At 46.7% G+C, this 16,269-nt stretch overlaps 2 protein-coding genes across 2 annotated transcripts; both read right to left on the reverse strand.

Moving 5' to 3' along the window:
• Nucleotides 1-4,091: 4,091 nt before the first annotated feature.
• LOC135395711 (zinc finger protein 239-like) lies at nt 4,092-5,183 on the reverse strand. The gene has a single exon (XM_064626804.1). The coding sequence runs from the start codon at nt 5,181-5,183 to the stop codon at nt 4,092-4,094; it is 1,092 nt and encodes a 363-aa protein (XP_064482874.1).
• Nucleotides 5,184-10,183: 5,000 nt separating this feature from the next.
• On the reverse strand, nt 10,184-11,758 carry LOC135377121 (zinc finger protein 233-like). Its single transcript, XM_064609429.1, has 2 exons — nt 11,658-11,758; nt 10,184-11,024 (listed from the first exon to the last, which is right to left on the reverse strand). The coding sequence occupies exon 2, from the start codon at nt 11,014-11,016 to the stop codon at nt 10,327-10,329; it is 690 nt and encodes a 229-aa protein (XP_064465499.1). The 5' UTR covers nt 11,017-11,024; nt 11,658-11,758; the 3' UTR covers nt 10,184-10,326.
• Nucleotides 11,759-16,269: the final 4,511 nt, after the last annotated feature.

Here is a 16,269-nt window from a genome sequence, read left to right on the forward strand (position 1 = left end):
GTAACTCTGTTGATGATGGGCTAGTGTTATTCTTTTGGTGTGTGTGCCATGGCCAGCCGTGGAATTCCTTCTCCCTCTGGTGAAGAAGTCTCCTGGTGGTTGTATTCGATCTTTTGGGTGTAGTTGGGTCAGATTGGGGGGTCTGGGGGGGCGCCCCCCCCCCCCCCCCCCCCAGGCACGCACTAGGCGGTGCGGGCGTCGAGACTGTGCCTCGGGTTAGGTCAGAAAGTCCTAATCCAAGATGGCGGATTTTCTCGAAGAAACGAGCGATAAAATTTAATTTTTGTATGTTTAGTACGTTATACGACGTTGCTTTTTGTTTCATTTCATCCGTAATTTTCTCATCTGTCTAGTAAAATCATCCGTTATTTGATGTCTACTTCCGTTTGTTTAAAAAAGCCATAAGCCCGGCTACGGAACTACATCCGATTTGGCCTCCGTAGATGTAAATGATGTTGCCATTCCTTTGGTTTCTTCGGAAACCAACCTCACCGTAGTTACGGTGTCTAAGGCACCGGTTGGTGTGGATAACGCGCACATGGTTTCAGAGCTGGGCCAGTGTGGCACAGTATAGGACACTGTCCGCGGGACATACTACCATCTGCACCATCCGGCTGAGGGCATACGGGTTCGCCGTTGCTTGGGTTAGGTATGTGGAAACGTTGTATAGAGCCGCTAGAAGGCGTTGTCTCTGTCGCTGGCGGCCTGTCGCCGCCCTTTGATGTAACTTGTGGGTTTCCTCAAGGATGTCCTCTCTCTCCCGCCTTGTACTCCATCGCCGTCAACACTCTACTCGAGAGACTGTGTTCAATTCCTGTTACATTGGCACTGCTAAATGGATGCCCTGCACCTCTTTTTTCGCATATGACGGAATGAGGCCACTGTTTTTTTTTGTTTTTTTATTTTTCGTGTTATTACTAAGGTTGACGGGAGCTGTACTTCAAGTCGTTGCAGTCACCGGTCAACCCTTTCGGCACAAAAAAAAAAAAAAAAAAAATGTCCTCGAGACTGACGTCACATCCTTTAATCTCTCATACCATACGCAATTGTCTCTTCGTGATTTCTCCTGAGATGTCATTCAGAAATTGTTACAAATTGTAACGCATTCCACAACAGATGCTCGTAACACAGAAGGTTCACAAAGGGATTCATCTCACAAGTCGTGACGTCTTGTAGAAATATTCTTTTATTTCTTTGGATTGATTTATTCGTTTATGTCATCAGGTGAGGAGATGCAGGGCGTAAAAGAAGCATTCATCATAAACAGAGGAAAGGAATAAAGAATGGAACACAGAGGCGAAACGGAAACAATACAATGCATGTTGTTCATGCAAGTAAACCTTGGTTAACAATTCAGAGCCACTGTATGGGTGTCCCTTCATTGTTTGTTTGTTTACTTTTCACATGTGTCACCACCCAACCCAACTCTTTTTACCCTCTACCTGTTCATGCGTGAGAGTTTCAAAAATGTCAAACACAGGTAAAATACGGCGGAATACAGATTGCATCCGTACAGCGTTCTCCTATCTGTGCATTAGCATGTGCTTCTTCAGGTGTCTCCATCAAGGACATGCGACAGCCCAGGACTGGTGCACTTTCACGTGTACGCGGCCTCTAAGCGCTTGCATGGTTGCCATCACAAGTGTGTCTCGGCTACATGTTAGACCACAGGCTTTGTGCTCTGGCTGAACTAGCTCTAGCAGCTTCTTCTCTAGCTCTGTGTGTTCGTGCTGTACGCTCTGTTATCTATTATCTGTTGGTTTCTTGCATGAATCTGTCCGCTTGTGCTGCTGTGTGTTCCCGCACAGGCTGAATCCTGCAGGGCAGACATCGCTCTTGTATGCCCTGTTGCCAGTATGCGTCGCCACTTGGTCCTCCCTGCTTCTAGACCACGAGAATGCAGAGGGGTAGATGAATATAATTGACATGTATTGTCCCCAAGTCATGTTTGAGAAAAGGATTACACCATATATCTAACACTGTCAACTAATATGATAACTGTGTGATTGATCATGAGGTTCTGTGTCTTGTTTTTTTGAGGGGGGTTAATTATTTTTGGTGGAGAAAACAACTGCTTTTGTTTTGCTAGCGTTTATCTTCGATTTATCTTCGAACAGTTCGAATCGGCAAAGGATTTTGCTACCTGGAGCTCTCCATATCTGCTGTATCAACTGATGGTCAGGATCTGGACCGGTGAACAACAGACCGGGTATCTTCAGCGTAGATAATGAAATCAGCATCATTCCTTCTTAGTACGATATCGTTGACGTAGATGGAATAAAGAAGAGGGCCTAAGAGACTTCCTCGTGGTATCTTAGTAAGAGAGGAAGAGTAACCATTAACAACACCCTTCTGGTAACAGCTTTAATAGATATTGCCACGTGTCATCTTTGGGGCGACCACACAGAACGGCAACGTCAGGCAACGAGGCGTTGAACGACGGGCTGAAATCCACAACATGCCGCGCTGATTGGAGAGCAATCCTTCCAGGAGCATCTGTTCCTTCGCTCGCATCAATCTCGGGGACGGGCCGACGATCTTGGAGAAGCTCCTGTATTTCCTCCTCTCCGCCGACGCGTGTTTTCTACAATGTTCGCCGCTGTGTATAAAAGCCTGTGAGCTCCCAGTCGGAACATTCTTGACCTTGGTTCTGCTTGAAAGCTACAGCTCGTGTGAGGTAGGCAGCTAAGCAGCTGAATAAAGCGTTCGCCGATTATTCGCCGTCTCGCTCATCTGTTCCCCATTCGTGACAATATAACGTGACTAATGAAAATGCAGTGCGCCGAATTCCGTACCATGATACTATTTTACACGTAATACACTATTTTGTGCGGCGTAGAGTCAAACGTCTTGCTGAAACCAATGAACATGCACAAGGTCAGCAGCCGATTTTCAATGTTCTTATCTGTACACGGTAAGCAAGCTCAGTTGAACTGTGTTGTCAAAAAACAAAACTGCCTTTCGGAGAGGAGGTCATATTCTTTAAAAATAGGCGGCAAGTCATATATAAATTACGCGTTCAAAGCCCTCGAAAAAGACCGGCAACACTGAAGTCGGACGGTAATAAAATGAACAGTTTCTCTCATCGTTTTTGTATATCATAATAACCTTGGCTACTTTCATACTCTTGGGCCAAATTGCCTGTACATACACAAATGCCTGCCTGCTTCCATCGTTTTTGGTGCCTGAATTTCTGGACCATAGATATCATTCTCAATTAGGGAAGAATGTGGTAACATCAAGTTTGTAAAGTAGTTGTTCTAGTGGTAGTTCTAGTAGTTAGTGTTCAGTCAACCCTCTCGGCACAAAAAAAAATCGAGCAAGAGGTGACAATTTTTAAATCTCTCATACCATACACCATTGTCTCTTCGTCATTTCTCCCGAGATGTCAACAAATTGTTATAAATTGTAACGCATTCCACAACGGATGCTCGTAACACAAAAGGTAACTATCGGGAGTCTTCTTACAAGTTGTCTCGTTTTGTAAAATTATTCTTTATTTCTTTGGGCTGCTTTATTCGTTCATGTTACCATTTAAGGAGATGTAGGGCATAAAAGAAGCATTCATCACCATAATAAAGAGGAATAAAGAGAAGAAAGGAACAAAATGCAAAGAAATAAAGACTAAAGGAATACAAAGGCAAACGGGAAACAATGCAATGCACGTTGTTCATGAAAGTAAACCTTGGTTAGCAGTTCAGAGCCACTGTATGGGTGTCCCTTCATTGTTTGTTTCTTTCTCGGCACTGTGTTTTTTTTTATGTTTCAATGTGTCACTACCCAACCCAACTCTTTTTACCTTCGGTCTATTCACGCGCGCGAGCTTCAAAATGTCGAACACAAGTAAAATACGGCGGGAGACAGATTGCATCCGGACAGCCTTCACCCATCTGTGCATTAGCATGTTCTTCTTCAGGTGTCTGGGTCGACGACACGAGACAGCCAAGACCTGGCTGTAGAACAGGGAATTCTGTTTTATGGCTTCTCGTCAGTGGGCGTCCAATTGTGATATTCTACAGGACAGAGACCGCACCTGTATCGCACCGCAAGTTTGTGCTGTGGATGATCCCTGCAGGACAGAGGTTGCAATTTTACGGCAGCTCACCCGTGTGTGTTCGCTCGTGACGTGACAAGGTTGCGCGCTGTCTGAACTCTGCAAGACAGCGACTGCACTTGTATGGCTTCTCACCCGTGTGTGTCCACTTGTGCTGCTGTAGGCCCCAGCCCTTGCTGAACTCCGCAGGGCAGACATCGCACTTGTATGGCTTCTCGCCCGTGTGTGTCCGCTTGTGCTGCTGCAGGGTCCCACTCAGGCTGAACTCTGCATGGCAGATATTGCACTTGTATGGCTTCTCCCCCGTGTGTGTCCGCTTGTGCTGCTGTAGGTTCCCGCTGCAGCTGAACTCCGCGTGGCAGACATCGCACTTGTATGGCTTCTCACCTGTGTGTATTCGCTGGTGCTGCTGTAGGTTCCCGCTCTTGCTGAACTCCGCAGGGCAGACATTGCACTTGTATGGCTTCTCACCCGTGTGTGTCCGCCTGTGAAGCCGTAGGTGCCCACTCTGACTGAACTTCGCAAGGCAAACATCGCACTTGTATGGCTTCTCACCCGTGTGTGTCCGCCTGTGAAGCCCTAGGTGCCCACTCAGCCTAAACTCTGCATGGCAGACATCGCACTTGTATGGCTTCTCACCCGTGTGTGCCCGCTTGTGCTGCTGTAGTAGCCCACTTTGGCTAAACTCCGCAGGGCAGACATTGCACCTGTATGGCTTCTCGCCCGTGTGTGTCCGCTTGTGCTGCTGCAGGTGGGCGCTCCGTCTGAACTCCGCAGGGCAGACATCGCACTTGTATGGTTTCTTGCATGAATCTGTCTGCTTGTGCTGCTGTAGGTTCCTGCCCAGGCTGATCTCTGCAGGGCAGACATCGCTCTTGTATGGCCTCTTGTCAGTATGCTTCGCGACGTGGTTCTCGTCACTTCCAGACCACGAGAATGCAGAGGGATAGATGTTGAATGCAGAACCCTTCTCTCCCATCTGAACATCAGTTGGAGGAGCAGTGGGGCACTTTTCAGACTCATTGTGACAGTGTGCAAACATGTGGCATTCGAGGCTGGCTTTCGACACGCGTGCAAGTGCACATGGCTTGCTCTGGTCTCGATGTCGCTCAGCGGGTTGGTCATCCATAATGACTAGTGCAGTGCTGTCGTGCTGTCGGGTTGTTGTGCTGATCTTGAATGGTGCCCTTGAAGAAGTGCAACCCAAATATTCTTGATCACAGGTGCCTCTGGGCTGGTCCTTAATATGGAGCGTACCAGTGCTTTCTCTTGCGTCTGAAATTTCATAAATACGACATTCTGAGGGCATATCAGTCGAGGCGCATCACTGATTCCGGATTTTTGAAAAAACAATATGGCACCACGTTCGCAATGCCTTGTCACACTGTTCGCGTTCCAACTCCACAAATAATTCCCATTGTGCACGACTGAGGGCAGAAGCTTCAAGCAGTTCACACAACCCTCTAATATTTGCCGAGAGCTAAAGTGTAGCACTTTAAGACGGAAGGCTCTTAGCTCGATTCGGGACAGTCAGTCAGTTTTGTTTCTTTTCGTTTCCTGCATGAGTACTTTCGTTATTTTCTTTTTGCTATGTAAATAGGCTAGGCTTATTTTTTCTTGACTCCCCGACGTCTGCACTTGGTGTTGCGTAACTTGTGTAAATTTTCAGTAAGTCTTCATATTGTTTGAATACCTCGGATACTTGAATACTCTCGGGGAAATTGCCAGTACATAAGGAGATGCTGCCTCCTTCCATCGTTTTTGGTGCCTGAATTTCTCCGCCCTAGATATCACTCTCAATCAGAGAACAATCCGGTAACGTCAAGTTTGTAGAGTAGCAGTTGTTTCCAGTTGTACCGTTCCCGTCAACCCTAAGAATAACTCTGGGGAAAGAAAGTGTCTTATCTCCGAACGTGATAACTGCCACACTGGGGCCTCTGGGGCAAGATAAGTGAACAAAATCCTCGCCTTGAACTAACAGAATAATTTTGTTCAATTAATATTTTCTCACGGCCCCAAGGGTTGCCGTAATCACTAGAGACCAGATTGTCATGCAAATGCATATTCTTAGACGTGAGTGCGGGTAAGCAAGTTTGAACCCACACAGTACCCGCACGTTTGTGACCCGCACCCACACCCACTAGAATTTTATCTGGTCGACCCGCACCTGCAGTGCTGTCTGTTTACCCGCATACCTGCACTGTGACCCGCCAGGGGAAGTGTTCCTCGTCCAATTTACCGCTGTTTCTATTTGAAAACAATGGAAATTCTGAATGTTGGCTACGTGTCTCGGACAGCTTCAATCGTATGCCAATAAAACTGCAATTCAACAGAGAGCCTTAATAATAATTCAAAGAGCATTAACAATGGAAGTCACCCGCCAGCACTTGCCCGTTGCAGTCTGGCACATGGATTTATACGGCCAACGACACAGGGCACTGCTGAGCTCACGTGTGACAGAGAGGGATCATTTAGCTGGCCACGGAGTGAGGGTAATGCGGGTACACCCGCATTTTACCCGCAGCGGTCGCGAATTCCTACCCGCAATTCGTGACGATATGCGGGTACCCGCGGGTATACCCGCACCCGCGCTCAGCTCTACATATTCTTTCCTGAATATGGTTTACGCTGGTGGTGACATGAAAGCACATTTGAGCCTTGTCCCAAACGATTTGGGGTAAGTTTTAAGTACATGTAAATGCATATATCATATCATACGTTGCTGCATATTTCCCTGTTCGTCACATATCGCGTATCAATCTGAACCATATTTCGCATTGCACTCCGCCGATTAGACATTGGGCATCGTGCCGTCTGCTAGCGACTCCTTGCCTGCGGGTGTCCACGCCACTCTGGTTGCGCTGCAGGCCGGGATGGGCAGTAATACTCGTATTTTGTATTATAATACTAATACGTAGTACTTTCTAGAAATCGGTATCATAATACAGATACAAATACGTTTCAGAAATGAGTATTATAATACATAATACTAATACTCCTGTGTATTACACGAGTAATACTTGTAATACTTAACCTGGGGAGAAAGAAAGGAAGAGAACATAACAATTACTTAGATATATACGCATTCCTTATCGAGACGATCATATTCCAATGACGTTGTGTTCACGCTTACATTTTTGCACATGGTCTACTCTTTCCCAATACGATCAGATGGCGCTGATCAATTTGATTGCAGTGAACAACTTGCTCTCACTGTGGCAGAGTCCTGATTTCATCCACTCTGGACTATAAAATGTGGGCCGTTCAAAAGCCCGTGACTGTCCATAGTGCAGCCACTTACGGGAGTGACTGGCTGCCACTGGACGCACTCTTCCATAAGACAAAGGGCTTGCAGTGGTATGACTTATCCTTACGGATGCTGAAGTGGAAGGAATGCGAGGAAACCTCCAGTAACCTCTGACCCCAAAGTCACTCGCTTTGGGATAATTTGGTGCAGGGGAACACTGTAATAGGAGCCTTGTTCGTGTCCAAATGTTTGTGGGACACGAAACATGTCTGTTAAGGTGCACCAGTGAGACTTTGCAGGTCGAACTTACGACCTCTGGGTAAGTATTACGCCTTCAAAAGTATTATAATACATGAAATTCCTCGTTTTGTGTATTATGATACAAATACACTTCAAAAATGAGTATTATCATTCATAATACAAATACTCAAAAGTATTACAGTAATAGCATTATAATACAAAATATTACTATTACTTCCCATCCCTGTTGCGCTGAATGCATCTTGTGACCTCCCTGGCTGCCCCAGAGAGTATGACGTGTTCTCTTATCCGGCGCCTACCGTTCGTCTGCCCCTTTCACGTCGTTTCCTTACGATGCCGAGACCTAAGCCATCAACTGCATGCCCCTACAAGAGATGGACGACAGAGAATCCAGATTTGTGCACCGACCCAAAGATGTTATTCTGCAGGATTTGCGAGAAGAAGGTAAGAAAGGTGCACGCGTGGAACATTCAATTATATAGACAAGCAACACTGAAGTCTCATCCCTTGGCGTTTACAAGGCATGGGCTTTTATGCATTCGAACGCGAATCTTTCGAGCGAATAAGCGTAAATGGGGCCTCGCTTTGCGACACGTACAATGTACGCGTAAAGACGCTTATTAAAGGTACTGTAAAGCAGTAGACAAGCATGACATGCCGGTGACGTGACTAGAGACTTTGTTGCTTCTAAATACCACATGCGGTACCATACGACCGACAACGCGCTATAAATATTTTTAATTTGCCACGAAAGATGCGGCGTAGTGGAGCGGTGCGACGCCTGGTGTCAAACAACCCCCTGTATAGCACACAACAGCAGCAACACTGAAAATTGGTATTACACACAATTACATCGGAACTTGGTTATTTTAGTAACCATATTAGTTTTCCTGTTTACCTATGCATTCTGAAACCCCTGTTAACTTGTTAACCCCTGTGTTTGCGAAGTAACCCAGCGCTGACCGCTGTTCGATGGAGGCTCTCCCTATTTCTCTGCTGCGCTTGCGCACTCTTTCAAACGAACAAACTCCCTCTGTGAACAAACAAGTCCCGACGCTGCCTGGCTTCTTGAACGTCTGACGCATTTTCTTCAACGGCTCAGCATTTAATTTCAGTTCGCTTATCCGTTTATCCTCAGATGTGGATCGTTGTGTGGATTGCAGGGCCGGATTTTATGGTGGATTGTTACGTCTGGCCCAGTGTTGTACGCATATGCAATGTGGTTGCCGCCGTATGTGTCAGGAGTACGGATTCATTTGGAATACCTAGTACAGTGTTGCCCGTAATCTTTAATTGTAATTTTCTAATTAATTGCACCGTCGATTGGAATGAAACTTGCGCAGCTTTTGCCCTGGTGGCTTCTCTTCTCTCGTGCCCCTTCTCTCCCATCTGAACATCAGTCGGAGGAGCAGTGGCGCACTTTTCACACTCATTGTGACAGTGTGCAAACATGTGGAATTCCAGGCTGGCTTTCGACACGCGTGCAAGTGCACATGGCTAGCTCTGGTCTCGATGTCGCTCAGCGGGTTGGTCATCCATAGTGACTAGTTCAGTGCTGTCGGGCTGCAGTTCAACTGTTGTTGTGCTGATCTTGAACTGTGCCCTTGAAGAAGTGCAACCCAAATATTCTTGATCACAGGTGCCTCCGGGCTGGTCCTTAATATGGAGCGTACCAGTGCTTTCTCTTGCGTCTGAAATTTCATAAATACGACATTCTGAGGGCATACCAGTCAGGGCGCATCACTGATTCCGGATTTTTGAAAAAAAAAAGACAATATGGCACCACGTTCGCAATACCTTGTCACACTGTTCGCGTTCCAACTCCACAAATAATTCCCATTGTGCACGATTGAGGGCACAAGCCGTTCACACAACCCTCTAGTATTTGCTGAGAGCTAAAGTGTAGGACTTTAAGACGGAAGACTCTTAGCTCGATTCCGGACAGTCACAGTCAGTTTTTGTTTCTTTTCGTTTCGTTTGACCCTCTACCTGTTCAGGAGTGCGAGTTTCAAAATGTCCAACACAAGTAAAATACGGTGGGATATAAATCGCATCGGTACAGCGTTCCCCAATCTGTGCTTTAGCATGTGCTTCAAGTGTCTGCGTCAAGGACATGTGACAGCCCAGGACCAGGGTTGCCAGATTGGGCTACTTGTAGCCAAATTGGGCTTCTTTCGGTTTCGTTTGGCGTCTTAAAATCGGAGTTGGCTACGTGGCTATTTTTTGGCAACTTTTCTGAGTTCCTACTGAGCAATCGCACATCGCCCAAGAGAGTATATCTGAGAGTTTTTGAAATACATTTCTCACAGTCATCAACATACTGCGTCTCTTTCTACTACCCCAAAAATACCCGCGCCCGCACACCACACCGCACCACACCACACCACACCCAGCTAAGTCCCAGTACCTCGTGATGCCATGCCGGCGAAAAAGTCACCGCACGCGTGATGTCGGCTACATGTTAAGCCACAGGTTTGTTGTTCTGGTTGAGCTAGCTCTAGCAGCTTCATCTCTAACTTTGTATGTTCCTGCTCTACACGAACTCTGCAGTACAGAGGCTGCATTTCTATGGCTTCACACCCATGTGTCTTCATGTTGCACTGCAGGTTTGTGCTGTGCCTCAGGTCAGCAGAATAGAGAATGCTCATTTATGGCTTCTCACCTCATGGTGTCTGCTTGTGATATTCTGCAGGACAGAGACCACACTTGTATCACACTGCAAGTTTGGGTTGTGGATCAACATTGCAGGACAGAGGATGCAATTTTATGGCAGCTCACCGGTATGTTTTCGCTTGTGATGTGACAAGGTTGCGCGCTGTTTGAACACTGCAGGACAGAGACAGCACTTGTATGGCTTCTCGTCCGTGTGTGTCCACTTGTGCTGCTCTAGGTTTCCGCCCCTGCTAAACTCCGCAGGGCAGACATCGCATTTGTATGGCTTCTCGCCCGTGTGTGTCCGCCTGTGAACCTGTAGGTGCCCGCTCTGACTGAACTTCGCAGGGCAAACATCGCACTTGAATGGTTCCTCGCCTGTGTGTGTCCGCTTGTGCTGCTGTAGGTACCAATTGCGGCTGAACTTCGCAGGGCAGATATCGCACTTGTATGGCTTCTCGCCTGTGTGTGTCCGCGTGTGCTGCTGTAGGTGCCAACTGCGGCTGAACTTCGCAGGGCAGACATCGCACTTGTATGTCTTCTTGCTTGTGTGTGTCCGCTTGTGCTGCTGTAGGTGCCAACTGCGGGTGAACTTCTCAGGGCAGATATCGCACTTGTATGGATTCTTCCATGAATCTATCTGCTCGTGCTGCTGTGTGTTCCCGCTCAGGCTGAACTCTGCAGGGCAGACATTGCCCTTGTATGCCCTGTTGTCAGCATGCGTCGCCACTTGGTCCTCCACACTTCTAGACCACGAGAATGCAGAGGGGTAGATGTTGCATTCAGAACCCTTCTCTCCCATGTGAGCATCTGTTGGAAGAGCAGTGGAACACTTTTCAGACTCATTGTGACAGTATGCAAAAATGTGGCATTCGAGGCTGGCTTTCAACATGCATGCAAGTGCAGATTCCTTGCTCTGGTCTCTATGTTGCTCAGCATGTCGATCGTTCATAGTCACTAGTGCAGTGCTGTCGAGCTGCAGTTCAACTGTTGCTGTGCTGATCTTAAACTGTGCACTTGAAGAAGCACAACCAGAGTATTCTTGATCACAAGTGCCTCTAGGCTTGTCCTTAATATTGATCGTATTAGTGCTGTCTCTTTGGCCTGTAATATCACAAATCGGACATTACGAGGGCATACCAGACAAGGAGTATCTCCGATTCTGGATTTTTGGAAAACTAGGTGGCACCACATTCACAAGGCCTTGTCGTGCTGTTTGCCTTCCAACTGCACAAATAATCGCCGTTATGCACGACTGAGGCCACAAGCTCGAAGCAGCTCGCAACACGCTACGGTATTTGCCAAGAAGTGAAGTGTAGGACTCTCGGATAGAACAGCCTGAGCTCAGTTCGAGACAGTCACAGCATTTTGTTTCTTTTCTTTTTTTGTATGAGTATTTTTGTTAATTTTTGCTTCAGTGTCATATAATTAGGTTATGCTTACTTAGGCACGGTTATATCTCCGCCATCATGTGACTGTGAACAGGAAGGGCTTCCGATCCATTATGCTAATTTGGCACAGCTGAGCCATTCCAGCCAAAACTAGCCAACGATGTACTAGGTCTGCCCTTTCGAGTCTGGAAAAAAAATCGTTCATATTTCTTTACTGGCGTGTATGCGGAACATAAGCTCTCGTTTTTTCCACCCTCGCCGTAACCTTCGGCTCATACACATATCAAAGTTTGGGTATACAATATTTTCACGCACGTGCGTGCTTCAGGATCTGTTAGACGCAAAGTATGGCTTGCAGCTAAGATAGTCCTCTCAACGTGCCCTGTGCCTTGTGCCCAAAGTCCCTATTAAAATTGAACCCCTCGAACATTTTGAAAAATACCTAATTTTGTTCACGAAATTGGTAATTTTTTCTTCTTCGCAGTACGTGGCATTCCATAGAGGCTGGCGCAAAAATTCCCGCTCTACGTAAAAAGATGGCGGAGATATTACATTCTGCAGAAAGGTGACAGAGAGAATACACAAATGTAGGAAGCTCAAAGTATTTGGTAAATTCATCAACACCCGAAATATCAAAATGCTTCCCGAATGCCCCGAGAATGAATGGGGACCGACGAGGAGAAGACGGCTGGTCATTTTTTGTTGTCAGAACACCAGTGATGGCTGTTTGGTGAACCAGCCACACTGTCATCGTCCTCTTTGCCCAAAGAGCTCAGACGCTCCAAATCACCACTTTCGTCTCACCTTCCCGGACATATATCGCTGGTGTGAACGCCAGAGTCCTCACAAATCTCGTGGTAACTTTGTTTTTGTGTCATATGCGATGCACGAGAGGTTTAAAAACTTTAAAATCCTGCGCTGTCAGTCCACGTTTATAGCTTCAAACGGCGACACGAAGCTCACTCCGAGACATACAGTGCTGCCCCCTACACCCTTGCAGAACCAGAACGTCGTGTGGACGAGTCCCAATTTTCCACAGCAATCAAACAAAAGCTGTTTTTCTGACGACAACTGACGCTCGCCCAAAGCGGCTAGGGGGTCGAACTTCGAGAACGAGTCAGGGACGTTCGATCATCACCAGTCAGGGACTCATGTAGAGAGACGCCACCTCCTCTACAAACACGAATAATCTCGGGCTCCTTCGAGAACGCCAACCGGCCAAAAATGTTCCGAAAAAAAAAAAAAAAAAAGTTGGTCCAAAATGTCCCCAAGCTCTTACCACACCACCCGAGTTGTTCTCATTCGTTGTGTCCTTCGAGAAGATAGATGGACCCTTCTACGTTGACACTTCCAACACCAGGCAAAGATTCATGCCATGCATGGAAAACGCAGCAATGCCATCCACACGTCACAAGGATGCGCAGAACGAGCAACACTTTTTCACGTTTGGGCCTTAAGTGGGGCTTATGTCCCACATACACAGCACTAAATTTTATTTTTATTGATGAGATACTACAAACCCTAAAAGGGTCGAAGTAGGAGGGGCACAGAAATTCCAAAATAATTTACAACGAGGCACATAGTATATCGCATCATGTAACCGCGCTTCGGCCTTTCACAAATGGCGTGACAGAGCAGTCTGAGACCTGAGCAGTGTGAGACAGAGTACTCCATTCTTTGATGGTTGGTGGAAATGAACGAGTATTTAAAGCAGTCAGTCCTCCGCTGGAATGCTTTGAGTGCGATGAGCTGACAGCTTAGCCGCGTTGATCTGGGTACGTGCGGAGTGACGTCGTCCCGACGAAAGATTCGAAATTGACCACTGAGCAACTGAAAAAGGAACTGGAGCCTTTGAGACTTTTTATGCTCTTTCAGCGGTATTAAAGGGATATTTCGGAACGATCGGTGCAAAAATTGCTGCACGATACCTGCCATCAACTTTGTTTGTTTCTCGTGTGACGAATTATGCCTGAAATAAGCGAGCAATCAAACCAAAGCAGGAACGTGGAGCGGAGTCTCATACCCCTGTCACATGGACACTTTCGATCCGCATTGAGCTAATGCTCATCGAGCTCAATGCGGATCCGGCGCTGCTACACGGGCACTTTCGAGCAGGATCCAACTCCGATCCTGCTTAACCCGATCCAGTTTGTTAAGCGGGATTGAGATTCTCAAGACCGCCATTGGTAAACAAAACATTACATTAATTTGCAAATGTTCCTATGCAAGCCCATGGAATTTCACAGTTACTGTTTTAGTCTAGGTATGAGGGGCGATTGCGGTTGCTGATTTGTTTAATCTCCACCACTCTCGACACCGCGCTCCCCGTAAATGCTTAGTAAGCAGCACAATGCGGAAGAGGATGCTGTTATTCTCGACTTTTTAGGAACATATTTGTCAATCACAGCGTACTGTCTCGGGGCTGCTAGCGCCGCCTGTCGACAAGCCAACTTTTTGATACGCATAGAGGTGGACCGTGTAGCAGCATCGCACACCGAACGCGCTTGAGAAACTCGATGCTGATCGGATTCAATCCGCATTGAAAGCGCCGTGTGACAGGGGTATCAAACAACTTTCCCTTCCGAAGGTCAACGCTTTACGTCACCCTGCATGTAGCCTCTGCGTTACATTCTCGGAAGAAAGAAAACAATGGACAAATATTTGGGGATCAGATCACTCAGACAAAGGTGGAAAGAAACAACTGTTATCTGTTTCCCCGAGAGTGAAAAAAAACAGAGCAGGAGTGGTACGACGAATGCACGGTGACGTCGGCCGAGCAGAGAAAGGAAGAAGTACTAAAAGTTACACTACTATTTCGAGTAGTTAACTACAGTAGTTAGGTAACTGCAGGCGCCTACTACTTCTTCCGATTTCGCTTTACAGCACGATTGTGCTTCCAACTTGTACCTTGAAGTACTTGTTTGACGAGAACGGAGGTGCGGAGAAATTGTGCCGTGCATGTGTACTAAATCTTCGCTTTTATCGCTGCTTGTGACTCATATTTAGGTGTCCAAGAACACTGCAGAATGGGACTATTTAATAGTTTTGAAACGCACTGACTTTCAACAAACACAACAAAATACAGTTAACGTTTCGGGTCCCATTCGAGTCCCCATCATCAGAATGACGCTGTCCTGTCGTCACCGGGTGTTTACGTAGAAAAGCAGCGTAGCATTCTGGGAGGGGGCCTGGTTGTTTGTTTAAAGCCGGTGCGCTTCAAACTATTAAAGATGTCTACTCCCGGCAATTGGACTACTATATTCAGAATGGGATTAGTGATTGACAACGTTAAGTAGTTATAGATGTAGCTAAAATACATTGCAGTAGTTGAACTACTAGTTAAACTACTCCATTGCGAGGTAGGTATAATTAATTACTTTAGAAGCAGTTAGTGGCCATCACTACCGACTCTACGTCTCTACCCAACGCACTCGGTGCACTCTGTCCCTCATACTCTGGTGCTTCTACTAAACGGTCTTTGAGAGACTTGATGAGCAATGAGCCCAATGAGCAATATATGCCACGTAGGAAAGGGCGAGTTGAAACATCTTTTGTGGTAACCATCCTACTTCGGGACGTACTTGGGGGTGTAGGCATTTCAGTGCTCTAGCTGCACTGTCGATCCCTCCGTAAACTGTGGAACAAAAATGACGCGAATATTTGACAACAATATGGCGAAATACTATCTTAATACGCAACAGGAGGCAATGTTTCAATGTGTCCCAACCTTGGGACACATAGCAGTAGTCCACGGGCAATTCAGTATTGCAGCAGGCAGGAATCGGGGACTTGCCATGGAGTCGTGCCAAACGTAAAATATTTGTCATCGCAATCCCAATGTCCCAGCCCTTGTAAACATTGCACTGAACCCACTCCTGCTTCACTTCATACTTCTCGTGTCGCACCAAGCAGTAATAGGCCTGTTCGGCTCGGCCAGAAGGTGTTCCTGTTTACCGCTGTCGGCGCCACTTGTGGTGATGGTGCAAAGTTTTCATAACTAGCGCGTTCTAATCATGCAAGTGCGTGGTATGCGCTAGCTGTGCCATCGTGATCAAGCTCTGTCGCGTTAAATGCCAATTTATTTTTCCCTTATCGTGCCTTTGAGGAATGGAAACCGACTCTGTTTGGATAGGCTCGTGGATTGGATAGGCATCTGGATTGGATTCTTGGATAGGCTCGTGATACGAGTAAGACGTCTCGCAGGAGCGGTAGATTTGTTAGCTATGAGTAGCCTGACAGAAGGCTGGGTGAATAAATTTAGAAGAAATAAAACCTCAGTGCTGGGTAAAAAAAGGACAAAGGACGAACAAGTATGATGGCTGCACTACCTAGCATTGGGGTTTTATTGCTTTTAAATGAATAACCAACCTGCCCAGATTATAATGTCATTCAATACGGGTAAATGGTTTTGAACATCTCCGGTTCTGGATCCCTCAATTTCACCGGGAGTGTGTGAGATGCAGTGCAGTAGCGATTAATGAAATGAACAGCATTTGTAAGCCTCTCATAATGAGCGCCACAACCCCTATTTTTTTTATCATACCTGGCGGAATCCACAACTTGCTCACGACTTGATCGCGACTGCGCTGCGGCTTATACAGTAGAACCTCGTTATAGTAACTCTGCTTGTAGTAAAACTCCACTTATAGTAAACGAGAACTCCG

Source organism: Ornithodoros turicata, chromosome 1, assembly GCF_037126465.1.
Source record: "Ornithodoros turicata isolate Travis chromosome 1, ASM3712646v1, whole genome shotgun sequence".
Lineage (NCBI taxonomy): Eukaryota > Metazoa > Arthropoda > Arachnida > Ixodida > Argasidae > Ornithodoros > Ornithodoros turicata.

Coding starts and splice junctions, on each gene's coding strand:
- LOC135377121 (XM_064609429.1), bottom strand. CDS start 11,016: ATGGGAGAGAAGGGTTCTGAATGCAACATCTACCCCTCTGCATTCTCG.
- LOC135395711 (XM_064626804.1), bottom strand. CDS start 5,183: ATGGATGACCAACCCGCTGAGCGACATCGAGACCAGAGCAAGCCATGT.